The sequence below is a fragment of the Phacochoerus africanus genome, chromosome 5 (genome assembly GCF_016906955.1).
Source record: "Phacochoerus africanus isolate WHEZ1 chromosome 5, ROS_Pafr_v1, whole genome shotgun sequence".
Classification (NCBI taxonomy): domain Eukaryota; kingdom Metazoa; phylum Chordata; class Mammalia; order Artiodactyla; family Suidae; genus Phacochoerus; species Phacochoerus africanus.
Window position 1 is genome coordinate 26,604,340 of NC_062548.1, and position 16,884 is coordinate 26,621,223.

Consider the following 16,884-nt stretch of genomic DNA (forward strand, 5'->3'; position numbering starts at 1 on the left):
TGAATCAGGCCCAGCCTGGGACTCCCCGAAGAGTGGCAAGGTGGTGGCCGTGCTGCTGTGCGCGTCCCATGTCCTCTGTCTGGGAGCTCAAGGCATTCCGCTGACACCAGTTTCTGTCCCAGTGACCGGTATGGTGTAGACAGCATCCCGGTTTGGGAATCTGTGCCTTGGTGGAACAGAGGAGTGGATCCCAGGTCCCCAGATGGCCTTGTCTGTCCCAGGAATTCCAGGCTTTGAGCATTGTCTTCCCCCACTGAGGGAGCACGGCATCTGCTCGGAGTTTGGGGGGGCCTCCCTGAGCCTTCTACCGTGCAGTGCCCCCTTCCCGACTCTAGTGGAGGCTCTATCCAGGGTGTTTGCTCCCTCACCTCCATCCTCTGTCTCCCAAAAGGAACAGGAGAAATCAGAGAAGGTGTCCAAGAGGGTGAGCGCCGTGGAGGAAGTACGGAGTCACGTGAAGGTGCTGCAGGAAATGCTGAGCAGGTACCGCAGGCCAGGCCAGGCCCCGCCCGACCAGGAGGCCTTGCAGGTGCGCTTCTTCTTCTTCTTCTTCTTTTTTTTTTTTGGTCTTTTTGCCATTTCTAGGGCCGCACCTGCAGAGGTTCCCAGGCTAGGGGTCCAATCGGAGCTGTAGCCGCCAGCCTATGCCACAGCCACAGCAGCGCCAGATCCGAGCCGCATCTGTAACCTACACCACAGCTCACGGCGACGCCGGATCCTTCACCCACGGAGCAAGGCCAGGGATCGAACCCGCAGCCTCATGGTTCCCAGTCGGATTCGCTAACCACTGAGCCACGACGGGAACTCCCAGGTGCGCTTCTTAAAGATAAGTTCAGCAGCACCGAGTGTCACCGACACACCAGAAGTCCGTGCGTGTCCAAAGTGTGTCTGATGGTTTAACGAGACGCCACCACACCGTCGAAGTGTAGACATGTCCCTCATCCCCCAGAGCTTCCTCCTTCCCTCCGGGCCTCCCTGTTTCTGTCCCTGCCTTTCTCTCCATCCCCAAGCAGCGGCTGGTTTGTCTTCCGTGCTGGTCAGTTTATACTCCCTAGATTCTTCTATAAATGGGATCACGCAGTGTTACTCTCTTTTTCTTTGGTCCAGCGTCTCCCCCTTGGCAAAATTATTTGAGCTCCATTCGTGCTGCGTATCAGGAGTTTGCTCCTTTGTATTGCTGAGTGGTAACCTGTGGTGTGTGTGCACCACATTATGTGTACCCATTCATCTCTTGATGGAAATGTGGGTTGTTTCCAGCTCTGGGTGACTGTGAATTAAGCTGCGATAAACAATGACGTGCAGGATTTTGTGTGAATGCACCTCTTCCCTTCTCTTGGGTAAATGCCTCCATGCAAGATTGCTGCGTCACAGGGTCTGTGTGCTGTTAGCTTTCTCAGAAGCTGCCCCAACCTATTTTCCGAAGGGATCGCATCATTTCATGTTTCTGACAGCAGGGTAGAGGGTTCTCATTTGTCCATATATACACATCTTGAGATTTTTCCTTTTTTCCTAACATACATAGTGAGAATTTATATGACATAAAAGCAACTATCACCTTTTTTTTTTTGGCCACACCAGCGGCATGTAGAAGTTCCAGGGCCAGGGATTAAGCCTGTGCCACAGCAGCAACCTGAGCTGCTGCAGTGACATCGCCAGATGCTTAACCTGCTGCACCACGAGGAGACCCCACCATCACTACTGTCTAACTCGAACTTTTGTTTTGTTTTGGTTTTTGGTTTTTAGGGCCGCACTTGCGGCATATGGAAGTTCCTGGGCTAGGGGTCGCATTGGAGCTCCAGTTGCCAGCCTACACCACAGCCACAGCCACGCAGGATCTGAGCTGCCTCTGTGACCTACACCACAGCTCACAGCCACGCTGGATCCTTAACCCACTGAGTGAGGCCAGGGATGGAGCCCAGGGATCCTCGGCGCATTCGTTACTGCTGAGCCATGACGGGAACTCCCTAACTAGAACATTTTCAGAGTTCTTTGCATATCCTGGACACCAGTCCCTTATCAGACAGTTTTTCCCTGTTTCCTGGGTTGTCTTTTTTTTTTTTTTTTTTTTTTTTTTTTGCTTTTCAGGGCTGCACCCTCTTAGATCTCAGGCTAGGGGTCTAATTGGAGCTACAGCTGCTGGCGTACACCATAGCCACAGCAACACCAGATCCGAGCCAAGTTTGCAACCTATATCACAGCTCATGGCAACGCTGGATCCTTCACCCACTGAGCAAGGCCGGGGATGGAACCCGTAACCTCATGGTTCCTAGTTGGATTCACTTCCGCCACGCCATGACGGGAACTCCCTGGGTTGTCTTTTGACTGTCTCGACAGTGTCTTTTGAAGCCAAAGGTTAACATTTTGAAGTTCCTGTTACCCTTTTTCTTTGTGCTTCTGCTTTCGGCGCCATGGCTGAGAGCGCAGCCCGCGGTGTAGACAGGCAGTAGCAGCACCACCATCTCGGAGGCCTGCGTTCCACGCTCAGTCTCGGCGTTCCGCGCTCCTGCCCCCTCCACAGCTCTGTTCATTCTCTCTCTCTGCATTTCAGTTGCTTAGACCTCTCTGCCTGGGAAAGGTGACCTTCGCATAGCTCCTTCGTTTCTCTGTCCTTCCATGTCCCAAGGTTATCAGAAATGACCCGGCGCCTTGCCCACTTCCTGAGAGAAAGCTCTATTTGCTTTGCCTCCTGTGTCTCCCTCCTCTGTCAGTCGGCTGTGACTGGGGTTGGTGGCCGGCCTCCTGGGGCTGGAGGTGGCAGACAGCGCTCAGCAGGGTTGCCAGGCTCGGGGCAGGCAGACAGAGCGAAGCTCATCCCTGAGGTGAGCTTGCACCAGAGCCCCTCAGGAAGCTTGGGGTGTAGGGCCTTCAACAGCATGGCTCCCCCCTGCCTATGATAACCAGTTCCGAGGCAGGAGAGGTAGGACAAGAAACAAAACTCCATCTTTTTTTGTTGTTGTTGTTTTGCTTTTTAGGGCCACATCTGCGGCATATGGAAATTCCCAGGCTAGGGGTCACATTGGAGCTACTGCTGCCGGCATCCACCACAGCCACAGCGACTCGGATTCGAGCCGTGTCTGACCTACACCACAGCTCACGGCAACGCCGGATCCCCAGCCCACCGAGCAGGGCCAGGGATCGAACCTTCATCCTCTTGGATGCTAATCGGGTTTGTTCCCCACTAAGCCACAATGGGAACGCCACAACTTGATCTTTATAGTGGGTAGAGCTGACTGTGGAAACTGTGGGTAGATGGGTGTCGGCAAGTGGCTTCCTAATCCTGGACCCTGGCATCAGGCGGGTTCACTGGCCACCTTGATGGTCGTGCACCACGTTCTCCCGGCCAGGGGCGTCCTTCTTCACACCTTCACGCAGGTGAGAGCAGAGCTGAAGGTGGGCCTCTCTCTCCCTGAGCAGGTAGCTCTCAAGAGCAAAGCAGGAGGAAGCGGTTCCTTCCTGCTGCCTCTCCCAGACTCACCAGTCAGATGTGACATCTCACCAGTCCTGGGGACGGGGGCTACCGTCCGAGGGAGGCCTGCAGTGTGAAATCACTTCATTGAGCTTCCTTGCAAGGCAGGAAGCCCAAGACTCGGAATCCCTTCCCCAACAGTATGTGGTGGGTGAACTTGTGCGGAGCGTGAGCTTTCCCAGGGGCTCCTGCAGGATGAGGTTGAGCTCTGGGGAACCCGTGTAGGCATCGTGGGAGTCTTGTAAAGGGAGTGCTGGCACCAGACAAGAGCTGGGTGGGAAGTTTGGCTGTTAGTCCTCCAGCAGGACGGTTGCTGCAGAGCCTCCCTTTGTTAGAGCACTGGTGGCATGGCAGGCTTTAAAGAGAAAGGAGCTTGAAGAGTGAGACGCTGGATTATTTTCTGAACTAAGGTCTTTTGTCACCTTTTAAACTGTTTTAAATTTATTTAAAGTTTTTTTTTGGGGGGGGGGAGAGTTCCCGCTGTGGCGCAGTGGAAACAAATCCGACTAGGAACCATGAGGTTGCAGGTTTGATCCCTGGCCTCGCTCAGTGGGTGAAGGATCCGGCATTGCTGTGAGCTGGGGTGTAGGTTGCAGATGTGGCTCAGATCCCACGTTGCTGTGGCTGTGGTGTAGGCCGGCACTTGGAGCTCCAATTAGACCCCTAGTCTGGGAACCTCCATATGCTGCGGGCGTGACCCTAAAAAGCAAAATAAAAAATAAATAAATAAAATAAAAAATTTTTTTGGCTGCACGCATGGCTTGTGAAAATTCCCAGGCCAGGGCTGCAACCTGAGAGCCACAGCAGTGACACCACCAGGTCCTTAAACTGCTAAGCCACCAGGGAACTCCTTTAAACTGTTTTTTAAAAATCATAATTGTAGGGAGTTCCTGCTGTGGTCTAGCAGGTTAAGGATCTGGCATTGCCACAGCCGTGGTAGAGGTCACAACTGTGGTTTGGATACAGTCCTGGCCTGGGAAATTCGTATGCTATGGGCACAGCAAAAAAAAAAAAAAAAAAAAAATCATGCTTGTAGCACATACCTCTGAAACTGTAACTGCTCTCTTTCTTGACACCTGCAGTCATAAATTTGGGACAGGACAAGGAGAACTCCTGCATGTCCAGACTCTGCTGCCTACTTGTTGGAGGCAGTCTGGCCCTGCTGCGGGGCCTGGGTGTGTGTGGTGAACAAGCTCTGTTTTGTTTTTTTTTTTTTTTTTTTGGTTCTTTTCTTTTTTAGGGCTGCATTCAAGACATGTGGAGGTTCCCAGGTTAGGGGTCGAATCGGAGCTACAGCTGCCGGCCTACGCTGCAGCCGCAGCCACAGCAACGCAAGATCCAAGCCATGTCTTCGACCTACACCAGAGCTCATGGCAACGCTGGATCCTTAACCCACTGAACGAGGCTGGGGATCGAACTCTCTCGTCCTCATGAATGCTAGTCGGGTTGGTAAACCACTGAGCCATGACAGGAACTCCCACAAGCTCTGTTTTCTAGGTCGTGTATGAGAGGTGTGAAAAGCTTCGGCCCACCCTGTTCCGGCTGGCAAGTGACACCACCGACGATGACGACGCACTCGGTAACTGTCTTAGTCTCTGGTGTAGACAGCACCCCAGAGTGCCAGACACGGGGCCTCCCGCTATCTGTGCAAGACAGGGCCCTCTGGGCTTTATGGTGGTTGGGCTTGGGAGGGCGTGGCCTGAGCTGATTCTTCTGATTTCTGGAAGAATCTAGACGTGAGCAAGAAATCTGCCGCAGGTCTGAAAACATAGGAAGGGGTGGAAACTTAGCGTGTAGACTGGGCACGAGGGGGATAGAAAAAGGAGCAGATAGCACGGAGGGCCTGGAGTAAGGCAGGGGGCCTAGAATCAGCCGAGAGGGGCACACTCGACTGCCTCCAGGGCCTGCGTGGGGAGCCTGCGAGAGCCGATGCCAGTGAGAGGGAGGGTAGACACCCGTAGTACCTACCTGCACAGGTGTTGAAACATTTAAAACTTAGGGGGAATCGGAAAACACATAACAGGGATTTACTCTGTTCCCAGGTACTCTTCACCTTTTGTTAATAATTACCAACGCCGGGCCAGTCTTTTGATCTTGTCTTATCTGTACTATGGGCTCCCTCTGTACTCCCCCTCACACCGCAATTCTATCTTTAAGCAAATTCCGAACATTTCAAAGTAATTGGTCAGTGTTGAGATTGTCCTGGGCATTTCTCTCTTTAATCATCTCTTGCTGATCCTGCCCCCTCTCCTTTCTTAAGTTTGTTCTAAATCAGAACCAAAAAGAAAAAAAAAAAAGAACATGCTTTGTAGTTGGTTGATATTTAAGTCTTTCTCTTTCTTTTTTTTTTTTGCATTTTAGGGCCCCACCTGGGGCATAGGCATATGGAGGCTCCTAGGCTAGGGGTCGAATCAGAGCTACAGCTGCTGTCCTACGCCAGAGCCACAGCAACGCAGGATCCGAGCTGTGTCTGTGACCTACACCACAGCTCACAGGGATCGAACTGCAACCTCATGGTTCCTAGTCGGATTCGTTTCTGCCCTGCCACAGTGGGAACTCCATATTTAAGTGGCTTTAAATGGATGCCCCGCCCCCTGTGCCACGCCCCTGGGAAAAACATGTTCTTGTAAGAGTTTCTCTTGTTCTCAATTTTCTTTTTTTGTTTTTTTTTTTTTTTTTTTTTTTTTTTAGGGCCGCACCTGTGGCACACGGAGGTTCCCAGGCTGGGGGTCCAATCAGAGCTGTAGCCACCGGCCTACGCGGCAGCCACAGCAACGCAGGATCCGAGTCACATCTTCAATGGTCTTAATTTTCCGATGGCATGTCTCATGGTATTTAATGTTTCTCTGTTCCTGATGTATCTGAAATTCCTGATTTTTTACAAACAGGATCAGGAGGCTTGTACAGATTTCAGTTCCATGGCGGAGGACAGGGGGTGTAGGGGAGCAAAAACACTTCATAGGTGGTGTTAGGCTCAGTGGTATCTGGTTTCCTTTTTGTGTGTGTGACGCAATTATTGTCTAAACCTATTATTTTCTCTGGTTGCAATGAGGTCAAAGGTAATGAAATTTAAGTTTTGTTTTTTTTGTTTTTGTTTTTGTCTTTTTGCCTTTTCCAGGGCCGATTCCCACAGCATATGGAGGTTCCCAGGCTAGGGGTCCATTCGGAGCTCTAGCCGCTGGCCTACGCCGGAGCCAGAGCAACACGGGATCCGAGCCGCATCTGCAACCTACACCACAGCTCACGGCAACGCCGGATCCTTAACCCACTGAACGAGGCCACGGATTGAACCCGCAACCTCATGGTTCCTAGTCGGATTCGTTAACCACTGCGCCACGATGGGAACTCCTGAAATTTAAGTTTTTAAGCTCATGCCAAATAAAACATTTTGCCAGGTGAATTCAACCTTACATTAGTTTGCACCATCTATCCGGTTTAAAAATTGGCAGAAAGTGAATGGCTGGTTGCTCTTGGAGGCCTCTTCTAGCACTGACCTCAGAGTTATACATAGCCCCTCTCCTGGGAGAGAGTTTTTTTTGCAAGTGAACCAGACCATGAGATACTCTTGACATTTTTTAAATCCACTGAGGTTTTATACCTACAGGATGTTTTGATTTGGATGGCAAATTCTCATCAGGAACACTTATCTCGGAGTTCTCTCATGGCTCAGCGGGTTAAGGATCTGGTGGTGTCCCTGCTGTGCCTCAGTGTGCTGCTGTGGAACAGGTCCAATCCCTGGCCTGGGAACGTCTTGCCGAGGATGTGGCCAAAAAAAAAAAAAAAAAAGGAATACTTTTATTTTATATTTTATGAAATTTATTGATGAAAAAGTAGATTGGGTACCAAGTCGTTCCCTCCACACGTAAAGCTTTCTAATAAACTGAATGAAGTACCAAAAAATGCCTTTTAGTACTTGCCTCCACATTGACAAGATAGCTTTAAGTTTTTGGTTTGTTTATTTATTTTTTGGCCATGCCCACAGCATGTGGAAGTTTCTAAGCCAGGGATCAAACCTGCAGGGGACAGCAGTGACCCGAGCCACAGCAGTGACAACGCCGGATCTTTAGCCCTCTGAGCCACCTGGGAACTCCTAAGTTTAATTGTAAATTAAATGGTTTTAGTTTCTCAATTGACAGAGCCGTAGTTCAAATGTTGGCCATCATATAACAAAGAGAGCGAGGAAGTTTCAGAGTTCCCGTCGTGGCTCATCGATTAACAAACCTGACTGGCATCCATGAGGATGTGGGTTCTATCCCTGGCCTCGCTCAGTGGGTTAAGGATCCGGTGTTGCCGTGAGCTGTGGTGTAGGTTGCAGACGCGGCTCAGATCTGGCGCTGCTGTGGCTGTGACATCGGCTGGCGGATACAGCTCTGATTAGACCCCTCGCCTGGGAACCTCCATATGCTGCGGGTGTGGCCCTGAAAAGACAGAAAGACAAAAAAAAAGAAAAGAAAGTGCGGAAGTTTGGTTCCCCCTACATCCCAAGAAGAAAGTGTTGGAGTCCAGGGATGGAGTGACTGGGTCTGCTGAGGGCCTGATGTCATGATCTGAGGCATGGATGATCTGAACCTGGTAGAGCTGTTTTGTAGAATGACTTTAAAGAGACGGAGATGGGGGGCTACACCAGGGGGTTCTGTTTTTTCTTCTCATTCTGCAGCGGAGATTCTCCAGGCAAATGACCTCCTCACCCAGGGAGTCCTGCTGTACAAACAGGTGGTGGAGGGCCGTGTCACCTTTGGGAGCACCGCGGTCAGCTCTGTGGAAGACACACCTGTCTCCAGAGGTGCATGCAGAGAGCCCCGCCCCGCCCCCTGCCCTGGGGCAGCCTGCAGATCCCAGGAAAGCAGTGGATTTTCAGAACCTTCTGGCTTATGGTGTAGAAGAGAGAGAACGTGCCCTTTTCTCTGTTTCCTGTGGTTTTAATGTAGCCAGCCTCTGCCCCATGCGCCAGCATGCACTGACTGCCAGGCTGCACCCCAGCTTTGGCTATGAACAGAAGCAGGCGGCTATGCTGTGCCCAAGTTTGGATTCCTCCTCTCAGGAGTGCTTCCTTACAGGAGGTAGACACGAGAGAAAATGATCGCCAGTGGTTGGTTCCTAGGGCCAGGCTGGCTAAATCAGAATCACCTGGATTATTGGTTAAAGTGCAGACTCTTGGACCTTCTGAATTCACACTAATTGGAGCTGAATTCTTAGACCTTCTGAATCAAGACTCATTGCTTTTTTTTTTTTTTGTCTTTTTGCCTTTTCTAGGGCCACTCCTGCAGCACATGGAGGTTCCCAGGCTAGGGGTCGAATCGGAGCTGTAGCTGCCGGCCTACACCACAGCCACAGCAACTCAGGATCCAAGCTGAGTCTGTGACCCACACCACAGCTCATGGCAATGCTGGATCCTTAACCCACCGATCCAGGCCAGGAATCGAACCCGCAACCTCTTGGTTCCTAGTTGAATTCGTTAATCACTGAGCTGCGACGGGAACTCCCACTAATTGCATTTTTATCAAGCACTTGAGGTGATACCGATATGAGCTGTGGTCGGAACCTCAAAAAGCCTCTGAGCTGGAGCAGTCAGCTCTGCCACTGTCCAGGCTGAATGGACCGGCCCCGGATCCTGTGATTGCTGGGGTTGGGGGGAGTGGGGGAGGCAGTTCCTCTGGCTACTCTGTATTTCAGACGCCACTCCAGGCTGTAAGGCCAATCAGCTGAGGGGAAGGTGCTTCTGGGGTGTGCTGAGGGTGGGGTGGGGTGACATTTTTTGCTTGGGAGGAGGCCTGAGGGAAGCTGATAGCCTGTAAGTGGAGACTTTGCTCTTTTTCTGACTGCCTCATTTTGCTAATTGTCTGATCTCTCATCTTTCCGAATCCAACAGGCTGCACGAAGAACTGTCCCCTGATTGACCTGGAGGGGGACAGTGGGTCTGCCCAGGGTGGGGTCGTCGCACCGTCTTTACTGCACCAGGACCTGGCAGCCTTAGGTGAGGGGGCTGTTTTGGGGGGAGCAGGCACTGAATGGTCCTGACTCTCGGGGGGGAGAGCAGCTGATTCCCCCCCAGGGAGAGGATGCCTCTTCGTAGAAGGAATTGGGCAGAGCAGGAAGTTCAGAGGCGTCCTCCTTGCACTTAGGCTCACGTCTGCCATGGATGCGTTGAACGACCCTGGGTGATTTGTTTTTTTGTCCAGACTTTCTCAACATTCTTGAAAGGGGGGCAAGGGATCGTTCTCCTGGGTATCAGGGTATCAGGAGGAGTTAGTGGTGAGCATCTCACTCTGTCCCTTCCTTCACAGGAATCAGTGATGCCCCAGTAACCAACAAGGTAAGGAAGCTCTTCTGGGGGCGAGAGAGGAGAGGGGACGCCCCTCACCCCTACCTTGGGAGGGCAGCGCTACCAGGGGGAGGCAGGGGGACTCCAGTGCGGACGCGGGGGGCCGGCCTCTCCCTCCCTTGTGCTGTGTGGCTAGAACCCGTGGAAGGAGACATCTTTCTGCTCTTTGCCACCCCGGCCCCCTCGGTTGTATCCAGGCTCCTGCTTCCTAAAGGTCTGCTCAGGAGCCCTGTTCTCTTGCCCTTTCTCCTCCTGCCCCAGGGGATGTGGTGAGCCTGGGCTGCCGTGGCTTTGGGGTCAGGATCGTTCCACTATGGTGTCACCATGGCTCACATCATTCATAGGCCTTCCTTGACCTATTGCTGATTTCACAGGCTGCCGGGCAGCACTGCTGTCAGGAAGAGAAGACCCCCACCGCCAGTGCACCGCCAGGTGGTGCTGTTCCAAGCCCTTCTGCAGAAAGGAACCTGCTGGATCTCCTCTCCCCACAGCCGTCTCCGGGTCCTCTGTGAGTCCCTCGGGCAAGGAGTGGAAGCGTGGTTTATCGGTACAGTTGGCGCTCCCTGCAGGATAGCCCACGTGGGAGGGCCCAGGCCCGCCGCTTTCCTGGAAGGGGCTGCTTCCTTCCTCCTCAAGTTCAATAGGTGCCTCTCCTCTGCCTCCCGATCCGGAGTCCAGAGAATGGACGCTTTGGCCAGGACCTCCGCAAAGGGGCATGCAGAGTAACAGCAGTAGATGGCAATGATGTTTTTGGTTTTGGGGGTTGGTTTTTTGTTTTCCTGACTGCAGTGTAATTCGAAGTTAAGCAGCATTTGATCACTAGAGAAATAGACACTATAGAAAGTCCCAGATATCACTCACTAAAGACAAGGTTGAATGTTCCTTCTTTGCTTTTTTTCTTTCTTTTTTTTATCTATTTAAGGGTGCACCAGCAGCACATGGAGGTTCCCAGGCTAGGGGTCGAATCGGAGCTACAGCTGCTGGCCTACACCACAGCTCCCGGCAACACCAGATCCTTAACCCACTGAGCAAGGCCAGGGATTGAACCTGCAACCTCATGGTTCCTAGTCGGATTCATTCCCACTGCTCCACGATGGGAACTCTCCTTCTTTGCTTTTTTTCTACACATGCGGTAATGTGTTACTGTGGCTTATTTTTATACAAATGAGATTATAATTTATAAACGCTACTCCAGTGTGGGTTTTTTATTGTCACGTGTCTTTGATACATTTTCATATCACTTTATATAAATTTGCCTCATTCTAATAGTTGTACAATAATTCATATACTTTTTTTTTTTTGTCTTTTTGCCTTTTCTAGAGCCACTCCCACGGCATGTGGAGGTTCCCAGGCTAGGGGTCGAATTGGAGCTATAGCCGCCGTCTACGCCACAGCCACAGCAACGCGGGATCTGAGCCACATCTGTGACCTATACCACAGCTCACGGCGACACCGGATCCTTAACCCACTGAGCAAGGCCAGGGATCGAACCCACATCCTCATGGATGGTAGTCAGGTTCATTACTGCTGAGGCACAGTGGGAACTCTCCATTTTTATGTATCTTGTCCCTTTGCCTCTGGCAAGGCTGGAGCATTTTGGCTTCCCTCACATGGCCTGGCAGCCTGTGTCCCTGGTGGAGACCATAGGGCTCGGGTGGAAATGGCTGTGAGCAGGGAAGTCCTTCTAGCGTGTACTCATAGGGGATTCTCTTCTAACTTTTACTCTTTCTAACTGCTTGACATGGGGCCAGTCATTAGTCTCATTTGGGTGGATGGCTTCTGTCTGGACTTCAGTTTTCCAAAAATGTATTTGATTTGTATTCCAAACGGCCAAAATCATGAAGTATGAATGAAACGGTCAGGGTGATTTTTTTGCTGTCATCTTCCCTGCTTCCATCACCCTGGCGGTCACATACAGGAAACTGAGCTGCTTGTCAGAGACGGCCTGACAACCACAACATTTATTAGTTTATCTGGTCCCTTATTGTTTTTTGTTTTACAAAATAAAATGCGTATATTTAAACACAATTATATTCACATGGATTATTATGTCATGGATCTTAAGAAACAGATGAAGTGACTCCCTCTGGAGAAGTGGAATGGAAAACATGCTGAGACAAATATGAAATTTATTCTATACTTTATCCCATTTTGTATGGCTTTCATCTTTACTATTTAGTATTCTTTATTACATTTCAAATTTTCTTTAAAAATTAGCATTATATTAAAATTGTGTATATTATGCAACTGAAATTTATAAAGAAAGCCTTATATATCAGGTCCCTTATTGTTGTGCACACATTCCGCTCAGTGCTTCTCCTGCACGTTCTCATTTAATTCTTAGAGCAACCCAAAGAGGGTAGATACTAAATTATTCCCATTGTACCAATGAGGAAGCTGAGGCATGGGTTATATGACTTGCCTCAAGTCATATACCCCTAAAGTGTATACATACACACAGAGACACCTGCATATATATTTAGTTGCCCCCCCCTCCCCCCCCGTTCTTCGGAAAGCCTGATCACAGATTCCTGGAATTCTCTACAATTTTTGCCGGTCTTGATCTTTATGATTTCTTTGCAGGAATTATATTCCACAAAAAAGTATCCCCAACGAAGTGCCACCAGGGACTAAGTCCTCTCCAGGTTGGTCCTGGGAGGCTGGTCCGTTGGCTTCTTCCCCATCGTCCCAGAATACACCTCTGGCTCACGTGTTTGTCCCTTTGGAGTCTGTTAAGCCAAGTGAGTACAGTTTTAAACCCACCCCCACACCACTCCATTTTCTATTAGATGCCCAGCTTTTTCTTTTTTCTTTTTTTCTTCTTTTGAAGGTCACATACCCCTGTAGCATATGGAAGTTCCCAGGTTAGGGGTTGAATCAGAGCTGCAGCTGCCGGCCTCCGCCGCAGCCACAGCAACGCGGGATCCAAGCTGTGTCTGGGACCTACACCACAGCTCACGGCAACACTGGATCCTTAACTCAGTGATGGAGACCAGGGATTGAACCTGTGTCCTCATGGATACGAGTCGGGTTGGTTTCCTCTGAGCCACAATAGGAACTCTAGAAAGAGCCATTTTTTAAAACTTTTCTGATTATTTCCTTAAGATATATACTTAAAAGTGGAAATGCTGGGTGTAGACATTTAAAATTTGGGATCTTGGTTACCAGGTTCCCTTTTAGAAAAGTTGTCTTTTCCTCCCGTAACCTCACCCCCATACCTCGTGAGTGTTTTCAGTTCTTTTCATCTTTGACCGTTTCATTGTTCAGCTCTCTTTTTATAACATGCATTTTGATAAGTGATGTTTGGCATGAGATAAGGATCTCCATTAAAAATTTGTTCCTGGAGTTCCCGTTACGGCACAGTGGAAGCAAATCTGACTAGGAACCATGAGGTTGTGGGTTTGATCCCTGGCCTCGCTCAGTGGGTTCAGGATCCGATGTTGCCGTGAGCTGTGGTGCGGGCTAGCACCTGCAGCTCCAATTCGACCCCTACCCTGGGAACCTCCATGTGGCACGGGTGTGGACCTAAAAAGTAAAAAATTCCACATGCTTAGCTAGTGCCATTTATTGACTTAGCCAATGATTTTGAAATATATACTCCTAACATGTGTAACAGCATATACTTCAAAATTCTCATATTTGGGTCTGTTCTGAATGCTGTGTTTTATCCTGCTTTGCTTGAATTATGGTTTGTACATATCTGAGTATTTGTTAATTCAAATAACCCTACTATCCCCCCACCTCCTTTTTTGCTTTCCTTTTTTTTCTTTTTTTCTTTTTAGGCTGCCCCTGTGGCATATGAAAGTTCCCGGGCTAGGGGTTGAAGCAGAGTTATAGCTGCCAGCCTATGCCATGGCCACAGCAGTGCTGGATCCTGGCCGCATCTGTGACCTACCCCACAGCTCAAGGCAACACCAGATCCTTTAACCCACCAAGCGAGGCCAGGGATGGAACCCGCATCCTCATGGATGCTAGTCGGGTTCTTTTCTGCGGAGCCGCAATGGGAACTCCCTCTCCTCCCTTTTTAATGGTTAGTCTTATGTATCTTTTTTCCGAAAATTAACTTGAGAATCATTTCTTAGCTCAATTAGAACAGTCCCTTTAGTATTTCTAAAATGTCTTTACAGTGTTTTAAGATTAAATACAAGAGGCGTGTATGTGTATGTTGCCATACAAAAGAGACCAGGAGGATATAGACTCAATGTCTCTTTTTGAGTAGGGTTAAGGATGCTTTTTCTTTCTTTCTTTTTTTTTTTTGTCTTTTTGTCTTTTCTAGGGGCCGCAGCCGCGGCATATGGAGGTTCCCAGGCTAGGGGTTGAATCGGAGCTGTAGCCACCGGCCTACGCCAGAGCCACAGCAACGCCAGATCCAAGCGGAGTCTGCGACCTACACCACGGCTCACGGCAACGCTGGATCCTTAACCCACTGAGCCAGGCCAGGGATCGAACCCACAATCTCATGGGTCCTAGTCGGATTCGTTAACCACTGAGCCACGACAGGAATTCCAATACTTTTTATTTCATTCTTTATGATATCCTGTATATTCTCTTGTATTCCTCCATTATTTTAACCACCATCATTTCGTGCTCAAAAAAGAATGTTTCTTTAGACTGCTCATGTGCTTAGGAGGGTTGTGTGGTGGGGAGAGATCAGTTTGGAGTGTCACAGGAGTCCAGCTAGAGGAAAGGAAGGGTTATGTTCAAGAGCTGCCATGATAGGAGCACGTCTGTCTTTTTTTTTTGTCTTTTTGCCTTTTCTGGGGCCACTCCCCCACTCCCTCGGCATATGGAGGTTCCCAGGCTAGGGGTTGAATCAGAGCTGTAGCTGCGGGTCTACACCACAGCCACAGCAATGAGGGATCCGAGCCGCTCTGCAACCTACACCACAGCTCACGGCAACGCTGGATCCTTAACCCACTGTTCGAGGCCAGGGATCGAACCCGCAACCTCATGGTTCCTAGTCGGATTTGTTAACCACTGCGCCACGACAGGAACTCCATGAGCACATCTGTCTTAAGCATGACTGTCAGGGGAGCTAATTCTTCGGTTGCGTCCTCCTCTACCAGGCAGCCTGCCTCCTGTTATCGTGTATGACCGGAATGGATTCAGAATTCTGCTCCACTTTTCCCAGACCGGGGCCCCTGGCCACCCAGAGGTGCAGGTGCTCCTGCTGACCATGATGAGCACCGCCACCCAGCCCGTCTGGGACATCATGTTTCAAGTGGCCGTGCCCAAGGTGAGTCGGCTGCTGGCCAGCTCCTTGGAACGTTTCGATAAAGGCTGTCGTTTTGGGGCACCAAAGTCTTTTGCTGGGACATTGTGTATGAAGCGTAAGGGTCAGAATCTTCACCCAGAATAGCATAGGATAAAAATGGGAATTTTGTTGGCTCATTGAACTGGGGATTCCTGAATGTCTGACTTCAGATATGGCTGGATTCAGGTAGGTTCTTAACCAGTTCCTTAAGACTTTGTCACTTTCCCATCTCTCTCTTTTTTTTGGGGGGGGGACCATACTCGAAGCATATGGAAGTTCCTGGGCCAGGGATTGAATTCGAGCTGCGCTGCAATCTGCGCCATAGCTGCAGCAGTGCCAGGTTCTTAACCTGTTTCGCCACAACGGGAACTCCAGTTTTCCATCTCTTGACTTGGCTTTTCCTCTTTGGAGCCTGTTCACTCACAGTGTCTCTCCTCAAAGCAGGAAAGTGGCTAGCAGCAGCTCTGAGTTACGTGGTCCTTAGCCCCTTTGTATCTCTGGAAGAAACTCCCCTGGCACGAGGCATGCAAGTTTTGTGGGGTTTTTTTTTTTGCTATTTTTTTTAGGGGTGCACCCACAGCATATGGAGATTCCCAGACTAGGGGTTGAATCAGAGCTGTAGCCGCTGGCCTACGCCAGAGCCACAGCCAAGTGGGGATCTGAGCTGTGTCTGCGACCTACACCACAGCTCATGGCAACGCCAGATCCTTAACCCACTGAGCGAAGCTGGGGATCGAACCTGCATCATCATGGGTACTGGTCAGATTCTTTTCCACTGAGCCACAGCGGGAACTCGGGCATGCATGTTGATTACCCAAGCAAGGGCTGGGATTGGCCTTGCTGGTGTTACTTCATACCTTGGACCAGAAACTTGTGTTAAGGGATAAGAGGTACTCTGGCCAAGTTGGATATTATGTCCCCTTTTCAAGGGAAGCAGGTCCCCACAGATTAACAGCCTGTTCCCGAATAACAAGAAATGGGCACAGGCATGTCCTGAAAGGAAGGACTCAAGGCAGGTGAAAATCAACTAGGTGTTTTTTGACACCCATGGACATTCTATAGAGCATGTACTGTTCATATCTCTATCTTATAAATGATCAGTCCAAGGTTCAGCAAGGGGCGTCCCCGTTGTGGCTCAGCGGTAGCAAACCTGACCAGTAAGTATCTATGAGGATGCAGGTTCCATCCCTGACCTCACTCCGTGGGTTAAGGATCTGATATTGCCATGAGCTGCGGTGTAGGTCACAGATGCATCTCGGATCTGGTATGGCTGTGGCTGTGCTGTGGTCTGGCAGCTGCAGCTCCAGTTCAACCCCTGGGAACCTCCACATGCCATGGATCCCGCCTTAAAACGACCAAAACAAACAAATAAACAAATAAATAAAAGGTTACGTGTTTTGCCCAAAAGCACAGCTAGTAAGAGGCAGAGTTAGAATTCAAACCAAAATGTGCCCTCACTCTTCATGCTGCCTCTCAGAGGCCAGCCGTTGACCACACAGTTTCAGATCCTGTGTACGGAGGGAAGGGTCTTTTGCATCCTTTCCTCAGTTGCTGGGGTGGACGCCAGGCTCTCCTGTTCATCTGCTCTCCCTCACTGAAGCTGTAGTCTTTAGGAGTGAGTTACACTGTGGATTTCTTCCCCCGATAGTCAATGAGAGTGAAACTGCAGCCAGCATCCAGCTCCAGGCTTCCTGCTTTCAGTCCTCTGATGCCTCCAGCTGTGATCTCCCAGATGCTGCTGCTGGACAATCCACACAAAGTAGGTTCTGGTATCTATGGTAACAGGAAAATGGGGGCCCCCAAAGTCTAGGGAGGCCGTTTGGTAGGTGGAGGGAGGTCTGT

At 50.1% G+C, this 16,884-nt stretch overlaps 1 protein-coding gene across 2 annotated transcripts in view; it reads left to right on the top strand.

Annotated features, from left to right (window-relative positions):
• GGA2 (golgi associated, gamma adaptin ear containing, ARF binding protein 2) overlaps window positions 1-16,884 on the top strand; it is a 37,774-nt gene that overhangs the window by 19,350 nt on the left and 1,540 nt on the right. For both annotated transcript variants that reach the window (XM_047780311.1, XM_047780310.1), the window contains exons 8-16: window positions 392-529; window positions 4,964-5,045; window positions 8,124-8,249; window positions 9,336-9,440; window positions 9,751-9,779; window positions 10,163-10,296; window positions 12,372-12,529; window positions 14,855-15,024; window positions 16,691-16,801. In XM_047780311.1, coding sequence (XP_047636267.1) covers window positions 392-529; window positions 4,964-5,045; window positions 8,124-8,249; window positions 9,336-9,440; window positions 9,751-9,779; window positions 10,163-10,296; window positions 12,372-12,529; window positions 14,855-15,024; window positions 16,691-16,801 — 1,053 coding nt within the window. The remainder of the gene's footprint in view (window positions 1-391; window positions 530-4,963; window positions 5,046-8,123; window positions 8,250-9,335; window positions 9,441-9,750; window positions 9,780-10,162; window positions 10,297-12,371; window positions 12,530-14,854; window positions 15,025-16,690; window positions 16,802-16,884) is intronic.